This window comes from Podarcis filfolensis (assembly GCF_964270895.1).
Source record: "Podarcis filfolensis genome assembly, chromosome: 12".
NCBI classification, from domain to species: domain Eukaryota; kingdom Metazoa; phylum Chordata; class Lepidosauria; order Squamata; family Lacertidae; genus Podarcis; species Podarcis filfolensis.
In genome coordinates, this window is record NC_139614.1 from 1,046,727 (window position 1) to 1,072,202 (window position 25,476).

The following is a 25,476-nucleotide window of genomic DNA, read 5'->3' on the forward strand; positions in this document are numbered from 1 at the left end:
AGTTCATCTGCTATAAGATGGCAAGAAGAATGAACCTCTCTCTACACAACATTTTGCTTCTGGATTTAATTGAAGGTTCACCTCCACAATGAGCTTGGCAAAGTTCTCTGTTCTGGAGTAAGTCCAATCTTACTCCACTAGGGTGTCTTCCCCAAGAGTCCTGCTGATGGACTTCTGCTGTGCTAACTCTAGGTTTCAACCTTTATTCATCTGCCATTTCTGACTTTATCTGAAAACCTGGGCAGGTGACTTCTCTGAAAGGACTATGCTCATCTCTTTCATTTCATAACACGTGCCTTGCATCTGGTAAGTGAGCTTACTACTGCACCTGTATATGGGGATAGACAAAGACCACAAGAAGGAATACATTGCTCCCTTGTCTATATAGTTGCACAACCCACCTGCCTCTCCCGCTGCATATGCTGCTGTGCCTGTTGCCCTTCTCTCCCTCTCCTGCAGGGCTGCTATGTCAGTCCAAAAATGGAGCTGAGTGGGAAATTGGGAAAAATACTTCTTAATGCATGCACATGAAAGAGTCAGGTGGAGTTCCTGTGAAAACTCTAGCCCAGTTTTGGAAGCTTCCTGTTTGAGTTCTGCACAAGCACAGAATCCATATACATGGCTAAACAGATGACTGCTTTAATATCTAGCACTAGATGTGCAACCTGTTCTTTATAGCACAATCCTATTCATGTCTGCTCAAAAGTAAGTCCCATTGAGTTCGACTGGACTTATTCCCAGGTAAATGGACTAGGATTGCAAAATAATGCTGCTCTGAATTATCTGTGATTAGGGATAGGAATGATAATGAAATATTAAATATCTTTCTGTCTTTGGCTTGGCTACTCTCTCATTTTCTGCAAGAGAATTATCCCAGGACTCAGTTATAAAGTTGCAAATATAACGTTTTAAGTGCATGATACAAATGTGACACTAGATGGTGATGGTGAGCTAATGGGAAATTCAATATATATATTACAATTTTTTTTAAAAAAGGCATGTTCACAGTGTTTTTTATATGTGTCTAGATTCAGCGCAAATAAAGTTCTGTGTTGTGTCCTGAAAGACTAAAAAAGCATAGTTGAAGAGAAATAGCTACAAGATCTTACTCATGCCCATTTTCCTGTGTTTCCAAAGTTAATTTACTTTTAATGTTTTTCTGCGTAGTGAGCTATGCTACCTGAGGATATGCACAGCCTGTTTGCAAATGCATATCTCTTCCATTTATGTCTATACCTGATTTCAGAATGTGGGTTTATCAATGATGAGATATTTGTGGAGCTGGTCAATGCTCTTGGGCAGTATAGTGATGACGAAGACGATGAAGATGACGACGATGATGGTGGCGAAGACGACAATCTTGATGGGAGAAATGAAAAGCAAAAGAACCGAGAGGCCAGCAGAATAGGTAGGTTAATATGGTGCAAAGACATTTATTTAAATGCCTTTCCCCTTCTGCAGAGGTGGGAATGTATTAGAATGGTCCGCTCTCAGATGGTGATGGCTCCAAATAGTTTTCAGATGGCTCTGGGGGATTTTCCAGCTGATATATATGACTGGCTCTCCTGTTGAACCCCTGGGTAATTTGTGGAATACAGAGGACCTAGACCATGGACATAATTGCTTCTGAAGGCCTTCCTCCTGTTGGGCTTCCCCTCAGGCCCGCCCTCAGGCTCTAGCCTGAGAGGGGGCCTGAGCTGAGGGCAACAAAGCAAGCCGTGAGAAGGGTTGAATGCGGGTGGAGGAAAACACCAGGTGTGACGGCTAATTATTGAGCCTACTTAGTGGCAGTGAAGGCAATGAAGAAGAACCACTTAATTGTTTTTATTGCTTTGTTCATATGATGCCTAGAGCTGCTTTCCTTGGTAGTACAGGGCCTCTTACAGTCTCACCTGAAGGGGAAAGGAACTGACGGTGGCCTGTTGTGACTTCTTTGTGAAGCATTTGGAGGACAGAAGCCACATCTGCTGGCATCTTGACTCCACTGTTCCATCAGATGAATTTCCAGAGGCATCTGGAACACTTTCTAGGCTTCTTGTGTTGGATAAGTTTCAGTTAGTATGGCTTGAAGACACAGACAAGGTTCGGTTGACTGCTTCTGATCTTGCCCCTCATGGCTGATTAAATCTAGCAAGGAGGGGACAGCTTGTTACAATCAAAGCCTCCATGGGGGAGTGGGTTGTCCGTGCCTGCCTATATAAAGCAGTGGTAAGAAACTTTAAACCACAGAGTCTAGGACTTGCCGATCAGAAGGTTGGCGGTTCGAATCCCCGCGACGGGGTGAGCTCCCGTTGCTCGGTCCCAGCTCCTGCCAACCTAGTAGTTCAAAAGCACGTCAAAGTGCAAGTAGCTAAATAGGTACCGCTCCGGCGGGAAGGTAAACTGCATTTCAGTGCTCTGCTCTGGTTTGCCAGAAGTGGCTTAGTCATGCTGGCCACATGACCCGGAAGCTCCCGGCTCCCTCGGCCAATAAAGCGAGATGAGCGCCGCGACTCCAGAGTCGGCCACGACTGGACCTAATGGTCAGAGGTCCCTTTACCTTTAAGAAACTTTAAGAAAACTTCTATGGACCAGAAAATCTAAGCAATCAGTTGCTAGTGTCCCCTTCTTGGACAAGGTTCTTCAGTGTGTGGTCACAGGTCACATCCAGGCTCTCTTAGATGAGACTTGATGTTCTAGATCAATTTCAATTGGAGTTTCGACCCCGTTTTGGCACAGAAACTGCCTTGGTCACCCTGTATTATTATTTTTGTTGGGAGAAAGACAGTGGGAGTGTATCCCTGTTAATTCTCCTTTATCTCTCAGTGGTTTTCAACACCATCAACCCTTGTATTCTTCTGCAGTGATATTCATTGTATTCTGGAATGGGCTGTACTTCTTTGCAGTGGTTCCAGAGGTTCCAATCCTACTTGGATGACTGTCTCCAGGGATGATGCTTGGGAGGATGTTGCTTTCAGTGTGAAGTGCCACATTTTATTATCATAAAATATATGATAATATATTTTAGTATGTCAGTCTCTGGTAAATAGCACCTTGTACCATTGAATGGCACTGCAAAAACCAGTTACTGGCCCTAAATATATAGAAACCTCAACTGTTTAAATCAAGGCCACCTCACATGCTGTTACACATAATTGTATAGACCTAGTTACTTTTAAGTGTATAAAGCATTAAAGCTACTTTCTGTAAAAAAAAAAATCACACCGTACGGCCAAGGGTATAGAATTGCTAAGAATAAGGTCATATCAAAATGGGGGGTGGGGAGGCTATTACATATGGTTGAAATACATACAAATTCAAATGTTCATCAAATTAAATGAATAACATTTTAAAAACTTTTAAACAAATGTTTTCCATAGCTCACATTTCAGAACTGCCTATGGTGAATGACACAATTCCTAGTAATGTAACTGGATAAAATATAAATTATTCATTACTTACACTGGCAATAGCACAGCTTGACTTATTATTTACTAGATTTTTAAAATGTGGGTTGTAAAAATGGTTCTTACACTAGAATTTACAGTTTGTGGAGAATATTCTCTGGATAATTTTCTAGCAGAGAATATTCTCATTCTCGAGAATATTCTCACCTCACATCACTAGGCCGGCCATATTGGGCCAATGACATGCTGGGACAGCTCCATGGTCATCATGGAAGTCATGAAGTCCTGAGCCACCCCAGAGCCAGTCGCTTTGGCATGGAACCTCAGAACCAGTCTGGGGCTTCCGGTTCTGGCTGCCTTAATGGAACCAGGTCCCACGACAACGGGAGATCGTTGGCATAGATGAATCAAGGATGATTGAGGATAATTATCCTTGCAAACTCCCCCCACAGGGATGGGGAAAACAGGCTGCACCTGCATATCGTCTCGGTACCTGGCTTTTGCTCTGGCATGGAATGCAGGAGGCAGGGAGGCATTGAGTGCAAAAGCACTTCGCCTGTTGGTAACCCACCTACGCCACCATTAAGAAGGTTCTGTTCATTAGAGATTATTTGAAACTAATGTACAGACGTACGCTGGAGAAGATGGGATAAGATCACAAACTGCCAAATTGAAACAGCTACAAGGTCGTTAAGATTTGAATTGGAAATAAGACTTCATTTGATGCAAAAGACAGTATGTAGTATGGAAAATCCAAAGTTCATAGAGGATTTCTAAACCATATTGTTAGAAAATCAATTTATGCTGTTTGGGGAAAATATAAGAACTTATTAGAGAATAAAACCCCATGATAGATATCACCATTGGAAGCGTCAGTTTTAAAAAAAATGGAAAAAGAATGGGCAATGTATAATGAGTTGACCATGGAGGGAAATCAATTGAAAGTAAAAAAGTTTGAAGACATAAGGCATCTGTTAACTGACTGGCTCCAATATCACCAATTAAATGACATCTTTAGGTTGGATAAAGGGGTTGGTTTTGGTAAAGAATTTTCGAGATTACAGAAATAACTGTTGGGAAATAATGAAAAAGTTCTGTCGAAAATGTTTAAATTGTTGCTGGAATGGGAAAGAAAAGATGAGGAATTAAAATCTGTAATACACTGGGCAAAAGATGTGGGATATAATATACAACTTGCTTCATGGGAGAAGTTATGGAATGAGGATTTAAAATTTACAGCCTGCTGTACGTTAAAAGAGAATTATATGAAAATGATGTACAGATGGTAATTTGACTCCTACAAGATTATCGAAAATGTATAAGAATTCGACCAACAAATGTTGGAAGTGTAAAGCTAAAAGATACATTCCATCATATGTGGTGGACTTGGAAAATAGCAAAGGCCTTCTGGGAAATGATTTATAATGAACTGAAAAAAAATTTTAAAATAATTTTTGTTCAAAAACCAGAGGCCTTTTTATTAGGTATAATAGGAGAAGAATTACCAAAGGATAAGGAAGTACTGTATGTATGCGACGACAGTGGTAAGAATGTTATTTGCCCAGGGATGGAAAGAGGAAAGAGCCCCATCGAAAGAGGAATGGATAATGAAGTTGATGGACTATGTGAAAATGGCAAGGCTGACCGGGAAGATCAGGCACCAATAGGACAGTAAATTCAACAAAGAATGGCATAAGTTGGCCCCTCTATTAGTCAACTTATTTACTTTGACAAATTCAGGATATTACCAGATGTTTGGCTAAACATCATCACTCCTAAGAATTACCGTCCAATAAATCCTTGGCAAAAAGTATGATTTTTCCTCAAAGTCATCAAATTGTCAAATGGAGACTAGATAATCACCCCACTGACCAGGTAAAATCTTTCAAATACCTAGGGATACCTACCAGTCAAATTTAAACTGAACAACACACAGACGCCGAATGATCATCCAAGCAAAATGCACCAGATCTGTGATTCTTCATTTTTTCTTCCTCAGATGCAACCAGATGGTCCCGCTACAATAAATATTTTTAATGCCAAGGTCCTTTCTCAGTTATTGTACAGCATTCCAATTTGGATACAAGCATTTAATAGAGAAGTTGAACAAATTCAAGCAACTTTTCTTTGTAAGATCCTTGGTGCCCCTAAATGTATAAGTTACTTAGCCTTATGTGTTGAAACCGGTCAACGTCTGATGGAAACCAAAGCATGGCTGACTACAACCAAGGCCTGGCTGAAAGTCCACTTTAGAACAACAGCTAACTCCTTCTTAACCTCTGTGGTTGAAGACCGCATTTCATCTAGATGGTATAGAGCAATTCAAGATAAAATTCGTAGTTTGGGCATTGCGCTCGAGAGCCTTGAAGCATGTGACGCAAGTTACAAATTCCAAATAATCGAGCAGCAACTCTACGACTACCAAAGACAGCGCTTGTTACTTCATACTCCGAGATCCTGTCCTCCGGAGGCCTTAGGTATTACAACATCCTATGGAACCTGTGCCAAATATCTACTACTCCCCTCCCATTGAAGAGCCTTTATGTTCACGAGATTAAATGCTTTCCCTTCTGCAGTGACCAAAGGCAGATTCTCACATACTCCATATCAAGCCTGTTTGTGTGCCTGCAACGAAGGAGTACCTGATTCAATGGACCACATTCTCTTAGTTTGCTCTCTACACAGCAGACCTCGCCAACTGATGCTGAGGAAAATGTTGGACTTCCAGCCTATAACTCCGAGAAGAAGTCAAATGAGGTTTCTCCTGGCAGATCGGGACAAAGATATCACTGCTTTAGTAGCCTCATTTTTAGCCAGAATCTTAACCAAAAGGTTTCCCAGTGATCCATCCTTTTGGGGAACAGACAGGGTGAAGCAGAATATCTAAGTGCACACGATCACAGTGTGACCTTATGACCCTTGACAATTTTTAATTATCCCAGTGACTTGAAATGTTTTATACTTTAATGCCAGTAAAGGTATTTGATTTGATTTGAATGGCATAACTTTATAGAATATATTAAAGAACACTGTAAACATTTAAAAACGTTAGCAGGATTGACATAGCACTTGTAATTTAAAGTGACAAAGGATAAAATTGAAATGTAATAATTTAGATAAATGTAATTAGATACAGTTGAAAAAGGAAGATAATTTTTGGAAGCCAAGGGAGGGGTGGGGGAAGTCTGGGAGTTCAGGGAACCCCATAAAGATACTGATATGAATTATCGTTTAATGCATGGGTCAGCAAACTAAGGCCCGTGGGCCGGATTAGGCCCATTTGCCCTCTGGATCTGGCCCGCAGACAGTCCTGGAATCGCCGCTTAGATCGGTGTGATCATTCTGGCTGTGCCATTTATTATTTCATTTTTTGCAATTTTTTTCGGGCACCATTTCCCCCCTCTCCTCACACACACCGCGGGGGCACCTCCTCCTTCCTCCCTTCCTCCTCCTAGCTTCTCCCCGCCCTGTGGAGGAAGAGTGCTGAGCTTTGGTGCCAGCCAGTCCGAAGCCTCGCCACCTGCCCACCAGCCTCTCCATCCATGGCTGCGCTGTGGGCATCATGACGGGCACATCACAGAGTTTTGGCTGGAGCTTGGTGCATCTGCTGGCCCCACAACTGCTGCCCAGGAAAGCTGACCCGGAAAGGAGAAGCACCACCACCACCCATAGCTGTCAACTTACAGATTTGAAAATAAGGGACCAGCAGCCTTGAAAATAAGGGATCAGCAGCCAAAATAAGGGACCTGCAGCCTCACCTGTTCCAGGCACTCCAGTCTTCCTGTCCTCCTGCAGTCTGGTCAAACTCATGCTGGTAGCTTCGAGAACACTGTCCAACCAACTTTGTAACCAGAGGTTCAACTGAATAGAATCTGAATCACATGCACCACAAGGCCTACGCAGCCTCAACTTAAGATGGCTCCCCGGCCTGGCTTTGCAAAGTTTGCAGCAGCACATGCAACAAAATGGCGTCCAGCATTCAAAAACCCCCTCAGCTTGCATTAACTAGCCACACACACACAGCCTCCCCCCTCGCCACGAGATCGGCAGTCAATAAGTCAATCGAAGGAGCCTCCAGAACAAATTCAAAAGCCCCCCCCACGAGATCTCCTTTCCTTTCCCCCCACCATGTGCCCCCACTCCAGACAGACCTTTTCGCTGGCAAAGGTGAGTGGGCCGTCGATGACGTATCCATCCGATTCCGATCTGAGCACTCAGCACAGGTATGTTCAACTTCTGAGCCCCTCTGAGCCAAAGGCAGAAAGCCCAGCCAGCAGCCAAACGAAGCCTCAAGGAAAACCACCGTCACCTCTCCGCTGGGAAGCGCTGAGCAAAGGCGAGTCCCCAGGCAACGCAGCCGATTTGATCAGCACAAGGCATGCAAGCTTCCAGTCGTTCTTAGACTTCTTATTGGGTGAGCAACACAGCCAAGCAACACAGTTGGGGCCTCCCTCCTCCCTGGCCAGCAGGGAGGGAGAGGAGCTGCTTCCTTTGAAATTTAAGGAACATCATTTAAGGGACATCCATCAATAAGGGACAGCAGCGGGACATGGCGCTGGAATGAGGGACACTTGGCAGCTATGCCACCACCGCAGGCAGAGCGGAGGAGGAGGTAGGAGAGCAGGGGGAGGGGCAGGGCTGGGGGAGAGAGAACCCCCCCCCCCGCTGCGTGTGTGTGCGCGCATGCACAGTCTGGCCCGCCACAAGCTCTGAGGGGTGGTAAACCAGCCCCCTCCTAAAAAAGTTTGCTGACCCCTGGTTTAATGTAAACAAGTGTGTCTGTGTTTAACAAATTATTGTTTTTTGAAACTTTGAAAATAAAAAATTTAAAAAAGAAAAACAACAGCAACAAATCCCCCCCACAAATTAAAAAGGTAAGACAGGGGAGGCAATTAAAAACAGTTAAAACAACGCATCATGTATTGGATCTTCGACACTTCTCAGCTTGACCTTTGGGCAAAACACCCTCTCCCATTTACAAGGTGGCTCTGAGACTAAAGGACCCCTGACAGTTAAGTCCAGTCGTGAACGACTCTGGGGTTGCGGCACTCATCTCACTTTACTGGCCGAGGGAGCCGGCGTTTGTCCGCAGACAGTTTTTCCGGGTCATGTGGCCAGCATAACTAAGCCGCTTCTGGCAAAACCAGGGCAGTTCACGGAAACGCCGTTTACCTTCCAGAGTGGTACCTATTTATCTACTTGCACTTTGACGTGCTTTCGAACTGCTAGGTGGGCAGGAGCAGGGACCGAGCAACGGGAGCTCACACCGTCACGGGGATTCAAACCTCCGACCTTCCGATCGGCAAGCCCAAGAGGCTCAGTGGTTTAGACCACCTTCAATATTTACTGTGTTTTGAGATTCCTGCATTGCAGGGGGTTGGACTAGAGGCCCACCGGGGTCCCTTCCAACTCTACGTTTCCAAGCTTGGAGAGTTTTTCATAGAACAGCTGCATAGTCCTCACTGTTGGTATCATTTCAACTACCTCATTAGGCAGTCACATGATGGCTGCAAACTTGACTCGCACACTTCTGCAGCAACTGCCTTTGCTACAGAAGGTCCTTTCTCTTCTACACACAGCTACTTAACCTGTCCATCCAAAGTTAAGTAGTGGAGATCCCATTGGGTACATAACTGTGAATTTTGCTTCTGATTTCAGTTCCTTGGAGGTGTTGAAGGCCCTCCTTGGTAGGTGCCTCCAGCTGATCACGGGGACCACTTTTCTGGATCAGGGTCTTGAGCCCTCAGTTTTCTCTCTCTTTTCCCCTTTCCTTTTCCACGGCTCCAGTGCCTCCTGCTTGGCTTTCATCCAAAATATTGCTGTAAGTCCAGCCCAGGGAGAGGCCACAAGCAACAATAACAATTCTGACCTCCTTTCCTGTTTTCTGAGGCTGCTCTCAAGACCCTTCTCAGGAATCAACCTTCACAGTAGGATTCAAATAATCCTAGTTACAGATAGGTAGCCGTGTTGGTCTGCCATAGTCAAAACAAAACAAAATAATTTTTTTTTTCCTTCCAGTAGCACCTTAAAGACCAACTAAGTTAGTTCTTGGTATGAGCTTTCGTGTGCATGCACACTTCTTCAGATACTGTCTGGGTCAAGGGCAGCTCCCAGTGGCCCTGGTCTCATGCTGATGGTTGAGTGCACCTGATCTAGGTATAAAACTTGAACTTGCTGTAACCCCCAGAGCATAGAGTGGGACACAAATTCTAATAAGTATGCTCATCTGCGTCATGAGATGAGAGTTAATTAAGCAATCAGCTGTTATAGAAGAATAAAAACAGATTGCTTCTGATAGCTCAAATTCTCATTTTCTCTCTCCATCGATGCCATGGCAAAACAGTAGAATAGCTTGGAACTTTGCCTGAGTGTTGGCGTAGGGGAGTAAGTTGCCCATACTGCATGGCAACTGTGTCAAAGCAGTCATAAGTCAAGGAAATAAGAACAGGTAGGGCATTCTTTGACAATAAGAAAAACCAGATTGCTTGGCTGCGTGTACCTGGTCTTGCCCTGGTTCTGGAAGGCACACATTAAAGGCAAGCGGAGTGCAGATTACTATAGAAGGGAAAAAAATAATCATAGTGGGCATTTATGCTCCGAATAATAATAAATAATAATAATAAATAATAAATCAGAGTTTTTCAAGGAGCTGGAAAAGAAGTTATGGAATTAAATTGGGGAGAATATTGTTCTTATGGGAGATTGGAATGGAGTGGTCTCGGTCGAATGGGATAGAACTTTTAGAGGGAAACTTACCAATGAAGGTAAATTACCACTCTCCTTTTTCCAGATGGTGGACAATTTTGACCTCTGTGACTCATGGAGAATTAAACACCCTAATGGGAAAGATATTACACACTTCTTGGAAGCTAAAAAATCAGGGGGGAGGTTAGATGCTATTTGGATCTCTAAAGGGCTGACCCTCTTCTTAGAAAAAGCAGAAATTCTGGGAAGGACTATATCAGACCATAATCCAGTAACAATACATATGGAAATTAAAAAGCAAACAAAGGGAAGGTGGAGGATGAACGATGAGATATGGAGAGACGACCAATGGGTGACGCAAGCAAAAATCAAGTTAGCTGAATTTTTCGAGATAAATGGGAAACAAAATACAGATATAAATGTAGTTTGGGATGCAAGTAAAGCGTACATGAGGGGTCTTGGAATACAACAAATGGCTAGGCTGAAGAAGATAAAAGACAATAATATCCAAGAGCTAACTAAACAGATAAGAATTAATGAAAAAGAGCTGATCAAAAATCCAAAAAGTCATGAAATATTACAAAAAATAAAGATGTTGCAATCCCATATCTCTAGTATATTAAATAAGGAAGTAGAAAATAAAATTAAATGGGCAAAACAAAGGTATTTTGAGTCCGCCAATAAGCCCGGTAAGTTGTTAGCATGGATGATAAAGGAAAAGCAAACAAAAAAAGTTATAAATAAAATTTTGGACCAAGGGGAGGAAATAACAGACCCAGTAAAAATAAAAATAAAATTCTTAAAGCTTTTATAAAGATTTGTATAAACAAGAACATTTAGAGGTTAATAAAATGGAAGAGTATTTACAACAAAATAAATTACCAAGAATTGAAAAAGAAGTTGAGGCCCTAAACTCCAAAATAGAAATAGATGAAATAGCACAAGTAATAAAAAAAATGAAGAGTGGCAAATCGCCAGGTCTTGACGGAATCACATTAATGTACTATAAGAATCTGGAAGAAGTATTCCTCCCTATATTACAAAGAATAATGAATAATATACTGGGAGGGAAAGATATACCACAATCACGGAAAGAAGCACAGATCACTCTAATCCCAAAACAGGGAGTGGAGTTGACAGACATGAAAAATTATAGACCAATCTCCCTGTTGAATACAGACTATAAGATCTATGCTGGGGTGATGGCTAATAGATTAAAAAAGACCCTAAACAAAATAATCAGCAGAGACCAGGCGGGCTTACCGGATAGACATATAAAAGACAATACAAGAATAATAATTGATCTGTTGGAATATGTCGAAATGAAACCAAGTAAAAAGATGGCCATGTTATTGGTTGATGCAGAAAAAGCTTTTGATAGAGTATCATGGAATTTCCTATTGGAAACTTTCAAAGGTCTGGACATAGGGGAGAAAATAATTAATGGAATTAGGGCGATATATGATAACCAAAAAGCAAAATTGCTAATAAATAACGAGATCACCAAAGAGTTCAGCATCGAAAGGGGGACAAGCCAGGGGTGCCCTCTCTCCCCACTTCTTTTTATTGCCACCTTGGAACCACTTTTAATAGCAATAAGAAAGGATAAAAATATAAGAGGAATTAACCTAGGAACTCGATACTACAAAATTAAAGCCTTTGCCAATGATGTAATTGTAACCACTGAAAATCCAGTGGAAAGTATCCAAAAAACGCTTGCACAACTGGAAGAATTTGGGAAGGTCTCTGGGTTCAAACTGAATAAAGGAAAATCCAAATTATTAACGAAAAATTTACGTAAGTTGGAACAAGAGGAACTGGAAAATACAACGGGTTTAAAGGTAGCCAATAAGGTAAATTATTTGGGGGTTTGGATCACCAATAAGAATATAAACTTATATAAGGACAATTATGAGAAGAAGTGGAAGGAAATAAAAAAAGAATTAGAGACTTGGGGAAAATTGAATCTGTCCCTGTGGGGGAGAATATCCACAGTTAAAATGATGGTATTGCCAAAGATGATTTTTATGTTCCAAACAATACCTATAATTAGAGGCGTAAAGTGTTTTAAGGATTGGCAGAAAGACCTTGCCAAGTTTATTTGGCAAGGGGAAAAACCACGCATAAAATTTAAGCTACTAACAGAGTTGAAGGAAAAAGGAGGCTTCGCGGTCCCTGACCTTAAACTGTACTTTGAGGCAGCGTGCTGGACATGGATTAAGGACTGGATATTAATTAAAAACACGGAAGTCCTAAATCTGGAGGGATGGGATAGTTAAATCCCACAAAGGATTTTTAAATCATATTGTGAGAAGGACATTATATGAAGTATGGGAGAGGAGTAAAAATCAGTAGTAACCAAAACACCATGGTGGCTGTCACCAATGGAATCTATGTCGGTTCACAGGATGAATATGAACAGCGATTGGCTAACATATAAGGATTTAGTAGAGGAAACAAGTAGTGATCCGAAAATAAAGGACCTAAGCGAATTGAAACAGAAGGGAATAACCTGGCTGGAGTATTACCAATTAAAAGCCGCCCTTGAAAAGGATAAAAGAACCAAAGGATTTGACAAAAAAATATCCAATCTGGAGAAGGATATTTTATATAATAATCAAAAGACACTTTCTAAAATGTACAAACTACTTTTGAATTGGCAAAGAAAGGAGGAAGATATCAAAGAAATTACAGTAAAATGGGAGAGGGATCTGGGACATACGATCAAACCCAATATTTGGAATGAATTATGGACTAAAAATATAAAAATATAAAATTCACAGCTTGTTTCCTTATAAGGGAAAATCTTATGAAAATGTACTATAGGTGGTACTTGACCCCTGTAAAACTTGCAAAAATAAATAAATCAAATAATAACAAGTGCTGGCGATGTAAGGAGCAGATAGGAACATACTACCATATGTGGTGGTCCTGTCTAGAGATACAAAGATTTTGGAACATGATTTATGAAGAGATAAAGAGATTGATAAAAACTACATTTAGCAAGAAACCGGAAGAATTTTTACTAGGAATGGTTTCAGATAATATTCCCAAAAACAAAAATAGGCTATTTATGCAACGTCAGCAGCAAGGGTTATAGTGGCAAAACACTGGAAAGATAAAAATACACCCACTAAAGAGGAATGGGTAGTCAAATTGTGCGAGTACTTGGAGCTCGCAAAGCTGACAGATGCAATAAGAGATAAACCTAAAAAATTGGTGAAAGAAGAATGTTGTTGTTGTTGTTGTTGTTGTTTAGTCGTTTAGTCGTGTCCGACTCTTCGTGACCCCATGGACCAGAGCACGCCAGGCACTTCTGTCTTCCACTGCCTCCCGCAGTTTGGTCAGACTCATGTTTGTAGCTTCGAAGACACTATCCAACCATCTCGTCCTCTGTCGTCCCCTTCTCCTTGTGCCCTCCATCTTTCCCAACATCAGGGTCTTTTCCAGGGAGTCTTCTCTTCTCATGAGGTGGCCAAAGTATTGAAGCCTCAGCTTCACGATCTGTCCTTCCAGTGAGCACTCAGGGCTGATTTCCTTCAGAATGGATAGGTTTGATCTTCTTGCAGTCCATGGGACTCTCAAGAGTCTCCTCCAGCACCATAATTCAAAAGCATCAATTCTTCGGCGATCAGCCTTCTTTATGGTCCAGCTCTCACTTCCATACATCACTACTGGGAAAACCATAGCTTTTACTATACGGACCTTTGTTGGCAAGGTGATGTCTCTACTTTTTAAGATGCTGTCTAGGTTGGTCATTGCTTTCCTCCCAAGAAGCAGGCGTCTCTTAATTTCGTGGCTGCTGTCACCATCTGCAGTGATCATGGAGCCCAAGAAAGTAAAATCTCTCACTGCCTCCATTTCTTCTCCTTCTATTTGCCAGGAGGTGATGGGACCAGTGGCCATGATCTTCGTTTTTTTGATGTTGAGCTTCAGACCATATTTTGCGCTCTCCTCTTTCACCCTCAATAAAAGGTTCTTTAATTCCTCCTCACTTTCTGCCATCAAGGTTGTGTCATCTGCATATCTGAGGTTGTTGATATTTCTTCCAGCAATCTTAATTCCGGCTAGGGATTCATCCAGCCCAGCCTTTCGCATGATGAATTCTGCATATAAGTTAAATAACCAGGGAGACAATATACAGCCTTGTCGTACTCCTTTCCCAATTTTGAACCAATCAGTTGTTCCATATCCAGTTCTAACTGTAGCTTCTTGTCCCACATAGAGATTTCTCAGGAGACAGATGAGGTGATCAGGCACTCCCATTTCTTTAAGAACTTGCCATAGTTTGCTGTGGTCGACACAGTCAAAGGCTTTTGCATAGTCAATGAAGCAGAAGTAGATGTCTTTCTGGAACTCTCTAGCTTTCTCCATAATCCAGCGCATGTTTGCAATTTGGTCTCTGGTTCCTCTGCCTCTTCTAAATCCAGCTTGTACTTCTGGGAGTTCTCGGTCCACATACTGCTTGAGCCTTCCTTGTAGAATTTTAAGCATAACCTTGCTAGCGTGTGAAATGAGTGCAATTGTGCGGTAGTTGGAGCATTCTTTAGCACTGCCCTTCTTTGGGATTGGGATGTAGACTGATCTTCTCCAATCCTCTGGCCACTGCTGAGTTTTCCAAACTTGCTGGCATATTGAGTGTAGCACCTTAACAGCATCATCTTTTAAAATTTTAAATAGTTCAGCTGGAATACCATCACTTCCACTGGCCTTGTTATTTGCAGTGCTTTCTAAGGCCCATTTGACTTCACTCTCCAGGATGTCTGGCTCAAGCTCAGCAACCCCACTACCTGGGGTGTACGAGACATCCATATCTTTCTGGTATAATTCCTCTGTGTATTCTTGCCACCTCTTCTTGATGTCTTCTGCTTCTGTTAGGTCCTTACCACTTTTGTCCTTTATTATGGCAATCTTTGAACGAAATGTTCCTTTCATATCTCCAATTTTCTTGAACAGATCTCTGGTTCTTCCCATTCTGTTGTTTTCCTCTATTTCTTTGCATTGCTCGTTTAAGTAGGCCTTCTTGTCTCTCCTTGCTATTTTTTGGAAATCTGCATTCAATTTCCTGTATCTTTCTCTATTTCCATCGCATTTTGCTTGCCTTCTCTCCCCCGCTATTTGTAAGGCCTCATTGGACAGCCACTTTGCTTTCTTGCATTTCCTTTTCATTGGGATGGTTTTCGTTGCTGCCTCCTGTATAATTTTGCGAGCCTCCATCCATAGTTCTTCAGGCACTCTGTCTAGGAAATCTAAATCCTTAAACCTGTTCCTCACTTCCACTGTGTATTCATAAGGGATTTGATTTAGATTGTATCTTACTGGCCCAGTGGTTTTTCCTACTTTCTTCAGTTTAAGCTTGAATTTTGCTATAAGAAGCTGATGATCTGAGCCACAGTCAGCTCCAGGTCTTGTTTTTGCTGACTGTATTGAGCTTCTCCATCTTTGGCTGCAGAGAATATAATCAATCTGATTTCGATGCTGCCCATCTGGTGATGTCCATGTTTAGAGTCGTCTCTTGTGTTGTTGGAAAAGCGTGTTTGTGATGACCAGCTTGTTCTCTTGACAGAACTCTATTAGCCTTTGCCCTGCTTCATTTTGCTCTCCAAGGCCAAACTTGCCAGTTGTTCCTTTTATCTCTTGATTCCCTACTTTAGCATTCCAATCCCCTATAATGAGAAGAACATCCTTCTTTGGTGTCACTTCTATAAGGTCTTGTAAGTCCTCATAGAATTGGTCGATTTCAGTTTCTTCAGCACCAGTAGTTGGTGCATAAACTTGGATTACTGTTATGTTAAAAGGTCTGCCTTGGATTCGTATCGAGATCATTCTATCATTTTTGAGATTGCATCCCAGTACTGCTTTCGCCACTCTTTTGTTGACTATGAGGGCCACTCCATTTCTTTTGCGGGTTTCTTGCCCACAGTAGTAGATATGATGGTCATCCGAACTGAATTCGCCCATTCCCGTCCATTTTAGTTCACTGTTGCCCAGGATGTCAATATTTATTCTTGCCATCTCATTTTTGACCACATCCAACTTACCAAGGTTCATGGTTCTTACATTCCAGGTTCCTATGCAATATTTTTCTTTACAGCATTGGACTTCCCTTTCACTTCCAGGCATATCCGCAACTGAACGTCCTTTCGGCTTTAGCCCAGCCGCTTCATCAGCTCTGGATCTACTTGTACTTGTCCTCCGCTCTTCCCCAGTAGCATGTTGGACGCCTTCCGACCTGAGGGGCTCATCTTCCAGCGTCATAACTTTTATATGCCTGTTGTCTTTGTCCATGGAGTTTTCTTGGCAGGGATACTGGAGTGGCTTGCCGGTTCCTCCTCCAGGTGGATCACGTTTGGTCAAAACTCTCCACTATGACCTGTTCATCTTGGGTGCCCTGCTCGGCATAGTTCATAGCTTCTTTGAGTTCTTCAAGCCCCTTCGCCACGGCAAGGCAGTGATCCATGAAGGGGGAAAGAAGAATGGGAATGTTTAAATAATTATTTACGGGACAAGGGCTCAGCAAGAAAGATCTGGCTATGTTTAGAATGATACCGCATAGAGAAATGTTCCCTGATACCAAGATGAGGGATTCCTTTGGAATGCAGATAGAGTCAATTGATAAGAATAATGATCTGTTGTGAGCTTGATGGAAGTGTACAATAGATGAGCTTTCCTGCTTTGACTCATCTTCCTTTTTCTTTTTTTTTCTTTTTCTTTTTTCTTTTCTTTTATCTTTCCCATAATTGCTTATGTTCTGTGTCATGTACTTCAGTTTTTTTTTGTAGTTTTTTTAGTTTTTTCCCCCATTACTATTAAGGAATTTTTCTTTGTAATTTTGGTTGTCTATATTTATATGTACCTGTTTACATGTACCTGTTTAAAGCAAAATAAAAGTATAAAAATAAAGGCAAGCGGAATGAGGAAGCCAAGCACTCTGTCAGCCCCTGCCTTCAGTTTCTAAAGGAGGGGGGAAGCTAATGCCTTGACCACCCCCAGCACTTCCATTTTCGTTGCCCTGGGGTGAATGAGATGTCAGTGTGGAATTCTGACGCAATTCAGTTTGCCTGCCCCTTTGAGAATCAATGTGGGAAGATTCTAAGCTTTAGAGAACATTGCTTGTGTTTTTGTTTCTATGTAGATAAAGAGAGTCATCCTCCTCGTAAATTTCCTTCTGACAAGATATTTGAAGCCATTTCCTCAATGTTTCCAGATAAGGGTACAGCTGAGGAACTGAAAGAAAAGTAAGATGTATTTTATTTATTTCATAAATCCATACACCGTTTGAACATGGACATAGCCAAGGGGGACAGGGAGAGGCAGCTGCCCCCCCATGTTTAAATAGGAATTGTTGACCAAGTTTTGTACAAAGGTTTACTTTGGTATGGGATATGGAATCTAAGTAATTTTGAGATGACTGGGCAGGGAGTCACTTTAACGGAACCCTGTTTAGTTTTATTCTTTTTTAATTAAAACATCTCATGGGTGCAGCTGTAACCTCACAGAGGGTATTTCTCTAGATTTATTAAATTACCAGAATGAATTATTGCAAGCAGGTGTGATCCAGCAAAGTTAAGGAATTCAAAGGCCCATTGATATTGATAGGCTTGCTGAGCACCTTTATAATTCCCTCTCCCTGAAACAAATAGAATTTGGCTAGGGCAATGCCATCCTCATAGCACTTAAAGAATGTCAGCGTTGGCTATTTGATTAGGCAACTTCTTCCCTTTTCTTTACAGCATCACAGATCAATGAAATAAGCAATGAAGTAAATGGTTTTAGCCAGACAAATGTCATTTATGTCAATGCCCATTATTTAGATTAACTGCATAAGCTGTACTTTTCCTGCAAGGACAATAAAGCCGGGCTTTTGGCATATAAAATAGGAACGTTTTTACTACTTCTGTAGATACAAAGAACTTACAGAGCAGCAGCTTCCAGGAGCTCTTCCTCCCGAGTGCACACCAAACATAGATGGACCAAATGCTAAATCTGTTCAGAGGGAGCAGAGTCTACACTCCTTTCATACTCTCTTCTGTAGACGATGTTTCAAATATGATTGCTTCTTACATCGTAAGTACTAAAATATTTCAGTCTGTCCCTTGTATTCAAGAACGTTGAGATATTTTGCTTGCTCTGCCCCAAGCCTTGGACTGCCTATGTCCTTTTAAACATGTTTGTGGGAGGGGGTGTTGGTTTGTTTTTGTTTTTATTATGTATTTTTAATTCTCATCTTATTTTTTATGTTGTAAACTAGCCTGTGATCTTTGGATGAAGGGCAGTATACAAATTTAATAAATAAATTTTATGTAAGTAAGTCATGGCTACCCCAGCTGTTAAAATCAATAGAAAAGGCTGTATATTAATTGGAACCTTTAAGTGTGCATGATTTATGTCAGCTGCCTAATTGATCCACTTTTGTGAGATGATTAAAATTTGATTTTATGCCCTTTCTCAGCCAGAAGTACACCCCTGCAACAGTATATAACTGGTTAAAGTACAATACAGTGGTACCTTGGGTTAAGAACTTAATTTGTTCTGGAGGTCTGTTCTTAACCTGAAACTGTTCTTAACCTGAAGCACCACTTTAGCTAATGGGGCCTCCTGCTGCCACTGCACCAAGAGCATGATTTCTGTTCTCATCCTGAAGCAAAGTTCTTAACCTGAAGCCCTATTTCTGGGGCAGCGGAGTCTGTAACCTGAAGCGTATGTAACCCGAGGTACCACTGTATGTTAAATAAAAGAAACAAAAATCCCACAATCAGTTATGCCGCACAGTGTGATGTACAACCAGAGAAGAGAGAGAGAATGCACAAAATCTGGGAGCAAAATAAAAGACTGAAGTATTATAAAAAGCCTGATTGAAGAGGATGGTTTTCACTTTTTGTCAGAATGAGGAAAGAAAGGAGGCTGAGGGAGGGCATTCCAGAGGCCCGCAACTGGGTCTGGGATAAAAACCTCACCAATTTCATGCAGGATTGGATTCTTTCTTCACAACCAGGGAACCACACATCCCTCCAGACCACATCCAGCCTTTCACCCTAGAAAATGGTCTAGAGAAAAAATTAACACACTCCCCCCCCCCGCCCACTCAGAGAAACAGACAAACAACTCCACAAATAAAAGCATGGCCATTTTTTTAAAAAAATGTGTTAAAAGCTCTTAAGAGAGCACATCGTTTTTTTCTTGGCTATTGAATCAGTTTACTTAAATGTTCCTCTCAAATTTTATTTTATTTTGGTTTTCTTTATGTGACCATATTTTGTTCACTTGTTTGCCTATTTGTTTAAAAAATCTCCAAGCAGCATACAATATAAAAACAATAAACAATATAATTAAAATAAAAATACAACATAAAACCAGTAAAATAGTATAAAGGCATATACAGTCAATCCTAATTTTCCATTCGACCCCAGTGCATGTCAGCAGGGTGCACAGAAGCCCTCTCTGCCACTTTTCATGAGATTTTATGACGTATGGGAGCTGCTTCCGGATTTGGTGCTGTGCACGTGGCACATGTTTGCAGTCCCACATCATTTGGACATGGCTAAACTGGGAGTTGCCTGTAAAACAGGAATTATGGTGATTCTTTCAAACGAAAACAATGTTGGAACAAAAGCTGGAACAAAAAGCTCCATCTTTATCAGATGCCTCAAGTGTCTCATGTGTGGCAGAAGGAAGGACATTCTATGTTGTAGGGAGAAGAGCGGGAGACTCCCATTTTGGGGTCACCAACCTAGGACATTTTATGGAGCACAGAAAGACAAGTAGAATTTGGATCTTCCATCAGGGGTATCCAATGGAAGGGGATACCTGCAGGGGCTCTTGGACTACCACTTCCATCATGCCTGATCTTTCTCTCTGGCTGAGCTGATGGGAGTTGCAGTCCAGTGGCATCTGGGGGAAACCACCTTGTCTTTGCTCAGTCCAAGTGTTACTACCATTCTGTACCATTCTGCTAGGTGGTCTTCCAGGTAATTTCACTTTTAATATAATTTCTCCTTACAAATATTAAGTTTGTTCTTCCTTGCATCTTTCAGCAAGCAAGTGCTCATGGCCAACACCAAGAATTAATTAAACAAACATCACACCACCCCCAGTTCAGCTGGAGGCCTCTCCGTCAATGATGTGGGGTGTAGCTTTTCACAGAGCAATGTGTTGTGCAACACTTTCTAAAGCACCTAGGCTTCTGTATACCATGGTGCCAGTGATGCTCTGGATTGTAGCTTATTATGCAAAGGGTTTTCTTAAAATTGTAGTGTAGCCATTATTATCCCTGCAGTGCAAAGTAGCCTGTAAAATCCTGGGTACTTATAATGTATTACATTGTTTTTATATTGTTTCATGCTGGTTGGAGACTCTTTGTTTAAATGAAGATTCATTATCAACTTTTTCAGTATTATGGTCTTTGAAGGTATTTCTAAGAAAACGGCTTATTCTTCTTTTTAAACAATTTTCTGTAGCATTCCATGCAACTCCTAATACTTACAAACGGAAAAATACGGAAACAGCAATAGATAATAAACCTTGTGGGCCACACTGTTATCAACATCTGGTAAGACAAATGTTCCTTTGGCTTAAGAGTTAATTAGCTCTCTTTTTCACTCTTGGAATAGAAAGAAAGGTACAGCTGATGATAAAGTTGATTTTATTTAGCTGTTCCCAGGAAAAAAGTGCTGGAATCAAATAGGATTTATGATTTGCTGAATGCTAACATCTTTATGTGAAAATTCCTGAGGAACCTCCTACTGGCTTTGAACAGCATCTTTGGCTTATCCTTGTGTCGATTGAACTGTCATTTGGCTAGAGATGGGGCTGAATAAACTGGCACCCTTCTGATCATTGCGTGTTGCTGTTGCTGCCAACTAATTTGTGAATTCTTCAACAAAAGCTCAAAACTCTGTATTTTTCAGATTCTATGGTTGGGATGCATAATTTTAAAAAAGGTTGACCTAATTTGGCTTACACCTCCCACTTTCACACTTTGGGGTTTTCTTGACCACAGGCTGTCTGCACATGGTCAGAGAGACCTTGGTCCTGCAAGACTAGTGAGCAAGTATGTGCTGATTCTGGGATATTTCTTCAGAGCTAGTGCGCACTTAGAGTTTTGTGCTGGCAGTGTTGGAATACCAAATTTTGTGATGAAGCTAATATTTATCGTTGCTTCTTTCCTGGTAGCAGTGTGTGTTTTTCTGAGCTAAACCGTTTCTCACTCATAACTGATTCATATTACACTGAGGGTATTTGTAGGACTATAAAGGCAGTTTATAATTAAAAGAGAGAGTTTATACATAGGAGCTTGATTGGACTCATTAGATGCCTCTTACACCTACCTTAATATGCAGAACAAAAGCACTGGAGAAGTGGAGTGGCTTATGGGGATGCAAATGGAGAAAGTCTTGGCCTCCATACTGCTTGGCTTTTTGATCTCTACTAGCAGCAGTCTTTAGTAATTTTGTGAAAACTGTCAAATGTTACCTACTTTCTACACTCAAACTCACAGAGCCCTTGGGAATAAGCACATTGCAGTGCTTCGTATGCAAGGCTAGGTGGCTTTTCAGTTCCTCTTTAATTCCAGCCATTTATTTGACCAGCAGTAATCATCTTCCTGCTTTGTTTAACTCTGAAGGCCATGATCCATTAATTCTTCTCACACCCAATAAAAATTGTCACAAATTGAGCTCTCTGGGTTATCCCTCCTACTTATTACCTTTCTATAGATTGATCTATGTCTCATGAACCCACTTTGCTTAAAGCTTTTCACTTCCAGATTTTGTATGTGCCCAAAGCAACCAGTTGCACCCTCACTTTGTTCTTTAGAGAGAAGAGAAGAACGAATCAGCTGTCTTCCCTTTGTCCTTGTGCAGGCAGCATGTCAAGTGGCATAGTCCTGTGAAGAAATAGCTATGTCTGAAAAAGCAGCTTTCATGCTTTTCTTTCTAAAAAAATCTGTCATGTGATGAGATGAGTACAGTGGTACCTTGGGTTAAGAACTTAATTCGTTCTGGGGGTCCATTCTTAACCTGAAACTGTTCTTAACCTGAAGCACCACTTTAGCTAATGGGGCCTCCTGCTGCCACCATGCAATTTCTGTTCTCATCCTGAGGTAAAGTTCTTAACCCGAGGTACGATTTCTGGGTTAGCGGAGTCTGTAACCTGAAGCGTCTGTAACCCGAGGTACCACTGTATCTTCACTTTCAGTAACAAAGATATGACGCCAGATAATCTCAGTTCTTTGGAAGGATTGTTCTCTTGTCAGAGTTTCACCACATTCATATTTTCCTTTCTATATGAAGGACTTTGCTTTTCATTATTCGATCAGATGGTGTACACTAGATGAAAAGAAATTACCTACAAGTGAAAGTGCCTGGAAAGTATCCCCATCTTTCCATGCTACATTGATAACAGGAATGCCCTCCCATTGTCACTTCAGCTGCTCAGTAGTTCAGACACTGAAAGCCTCCTAACACCGAGGCTTCTAAGACTTGAGAAGCGTGGACTCTACTGTATGACAAGAGTGGACTGCTTTTCAATAACTTCATCAGCTTAGGGAGTTAATGAGAATCACCCCATGTGTTGAATGAACAAATCATGCTAATGGTTCCTGCAGCCATTTATATGAGTAGCATTTATACTGCACTGTTATTTATTTGTTTTGAACAAAAATATTGCTCAGAACATAACTAAAGAGAGAATGTAGGTGGACCACTAAAATGAAAGCTACATAAAACAAATATTTCTTAATAGTGCATCCCTCTTGTGTAGCACATATACCTTGTGAGCATGAGGTTGAGTGGCATCTGTCATGGGTGCTTTACTTGATATTCCTGCATTGCAGGGGGTTGGACTAGAGGACCCTCGGGGTTCTTTCCATGTCTACAGTTCTAGGATTCTCTGAAAATTATCCTGAGTTGAAATTCAGCTAAGCAGTTGCATTTACAAGCACTCAACATTTGCTGTCTAAACAATAGAATAATAACGGAATATAACTTCAGCCAAAGAGCTGACTACCACTGTGCATCCAAGGAAGGTTGAACTTGGATTTTTCAAGAGCAATGTTACATTTTAAGGTCTGGCACAAAAGTAAGCATCTGTTTTCCAAAGGTGCAAAAGGCAGCAAGCAGGAAATCACCCTGAGCCCCCATTGCAGCTCTTTAGCTCTGGTCAGCCTATTTTCAGCTAGGATACATCAGCCATACTTTTTTCTCCTTTCCTTAAAAATCCATGTCGTGCATGTGTTTCTATTCCTACGTAGGAAGGAGCCAAAGAATTTGCAGCTGCTTTGACTGCTGAGCGAATAAAAACACCGCCGAAACGCCCAGGAGGTCGTCGAAGGGGAAGGCTCCCTAATAACACCAGCAGGCCTAGCACTCCCACTATAAATGTGCTGGAATCTAAGGATACAGACAGTGACAGAGAAGCTGGGACTGAAACAGGAGGTGAAAATAATGACAAGGAAGAGGAAGAGAAGAAAGATGAGACTTCAAGCTCCTCTGGTGAGACAAATGTGGAGGGTTGCTGGTTTTACTAAAAATAGTCATATTTTAAAATGCTTGTTTCTTCCAGTAATAACAACAACTACAATTTTGTTATTTGTACCCCGCCCATCTGACTAGGTTGCCCCAGTCGCTCCATATTCGGGGGGGGGGGATGTGTGTGTTTGATGGACAGGAGGTTCCTTACAGATTTTTGTATTCAAGTATCTGCTTGTGAAACTTTAAAATTGATTTGCAGCACTTTAATTCCTTGCATTATGTTGCTATAGATTCTGTGGAGAATGAGAGTTTGAAGGGCTGAGTTGAACTCCAGACAGTTCAAGTTTGTGTTTCAGGTTTCAGTGCTCCAAAGGATATGGTCTCCTTGTGTACAGGGCCCTGAGTGAACAGGGCACTCTTCCTGGGATGCTGAGGTTTAAAACCAAGAGGTCAAGTGTGGCAATCAGTCCATGCATGTCTCCTGCAGGGACTGTTGAAAAAGCTAGATTAGTCATTCCCCAACTGTGTATTGAGGCATGCAAGTGTGACTTGAGAGAACCTCTGGGGTACCATGAGAAATCAATTTAATTATACACTTAAAGGTTCCCCATAGGCTCCAGCCATGCCTCCTTCCAGTCTTGACTCCTCTGAGAGCATGGTATCCTGCTTTCTCGCTGAATCAGGTGTGAATGAACAATATGAGGATTGTCTCCCCCACAAGGAAATTGCTGTGTTGCTGCTCTGGAGGTGCTGCTAGTTTAAAGTAAAAATATTGTGTCCCTCAGCTGACAGATGTTTTGGGAACCCTGAGCTAGGCTGCCTTTTAGGAGCTCAGCTGGGGCCAAAGTCAAATCATGTGCTTTTATATATGAAGCAGCAGCCTATTCCATATATGGTCTCTGTTTTTTTGTACATAGGTGTTATTTCAGCAGTCTTTTAAGAACTGCTTTAGTGTTTTGTTTTTGATATTGCAGAAGCAAATTCCAGGTGTCAAACACCAATCAAGATGAAGCCAAATATTGAGCCTCCTGAGAATGTGGAGTGGAGTGGAGCTGAAGCTTCCATGTTTAGAGTTCTCATTGGTACCTACTATGACAATTTCTGTGCAATTGCGAGGTTAATTGGGACCAAAACTTGTAGGCAGGTAAGAGTGGAATGGTATCTAAAAGAGAATGTTTTCCAACTGAGTAGTGCCTTGATATTTAGCCTTTTTTGTAGAGTGCAAGCAAATGACACACTGTTTTAATAAAAACCTAGTTGTGCATCATTAAACACCTTCCAGGCTCTAAAGCCACTGTTCCCTCCCTGCCCACCTCTGCTCCCTAGGGCTGTGCAGTTGCTCCACTCAGTAGGTCTGCCCCTTTCTTTGCTGCCTCTGGGGTTGTGGTGAATTTCCTCCTCAGACCACTGCTCACTGCTGCTCTGCTTACCTCTCTCCCATCTGTCACCTTCTGTGGAGGCAGAGGCTGAGTTAGCGAATTCATTCAGTTCCTGCAGCCACACCAAGCCCCTTCTGGTTTACACTGTTTACATCCAGTCATGCCAGATGTAGCACAGTGCGGTGATCAAGGTTACCCTGGTTACCTCCCAAAAGTAGAGAAATAACTTTTAACAACAGGATTAATTAACAGAATTAATTAGTTCATTATGTTAATATGTTGCCTATGTAAATATGCAGTTTCGCCCAAGGTGGAAGAAGCACATATATGCTAATGGGAATTGGCTGACTTCTGCCATTGAGGATCTAGTCCACAGTATGTTTGTCTTTACAGGTTTATGAGTTTAGAGTAAAGGAATCTAGTATTATTGCTCCTGCCCCGGCTGAAGATGTTGATACTCCTCCAAGAAAGAAGAAGAGGAAACACAGGTAAACCAATGGACTGCCGGCTTCCTGGCAAACTGAGGGCTAAAAGGCT

The 25,476-nt window shown here is 41.6% G+C and overlaps 1 protein-coding gene across 9 annotated transcripts in view; it reads left to right on the forward strand.

Annotated features, from left to right (window-relative positions):
- The window catches only part of EZH2 (enhancer of zeste 2 polycomb repressive complex 2 subunit), a 61,077-nt gene that overhangs the window by 20,398 nt on the left and 15,203 nt on the right, over positions 1 to 25,476 (forward strand). For all 9 annotated transcript variants that reach the window (XM_083577946.1, XM_083577943.1, XM_083577948.1 and 6 more), the window contains 7 exons: positions 1,247 to 1,408; positions 17,227 to 17,329; positions 17,995 to 18,158; positions 20,549 to 20,640; positions 23,341 to 23,581; positions 24,535 to 24,704; positions 25,333 to 25,427. In XM_083577946.1, coding sequence (XP_083434072.1) covers positions 1,247 to 1,408; positions 17,227 to 17,329; positions 17,995 to 18,158; positions 20,549 to 20,640; positions 23,341 to 23,581; positions 24,535 to 24,704; positions 25,333 to 25,427 — 1,027 coding nt within the window. The remainder of the gene's footprint in view (positions 1 to 1,246; positions 1,409 to 17,226; positions 17,330 to 17,994; positions 18,159 to 20,548; positions 20,641 to 23,340; positions 23,582 to 24,534; positions 24,705 to 25,332; positions 25,428 to 25,476) is intronic.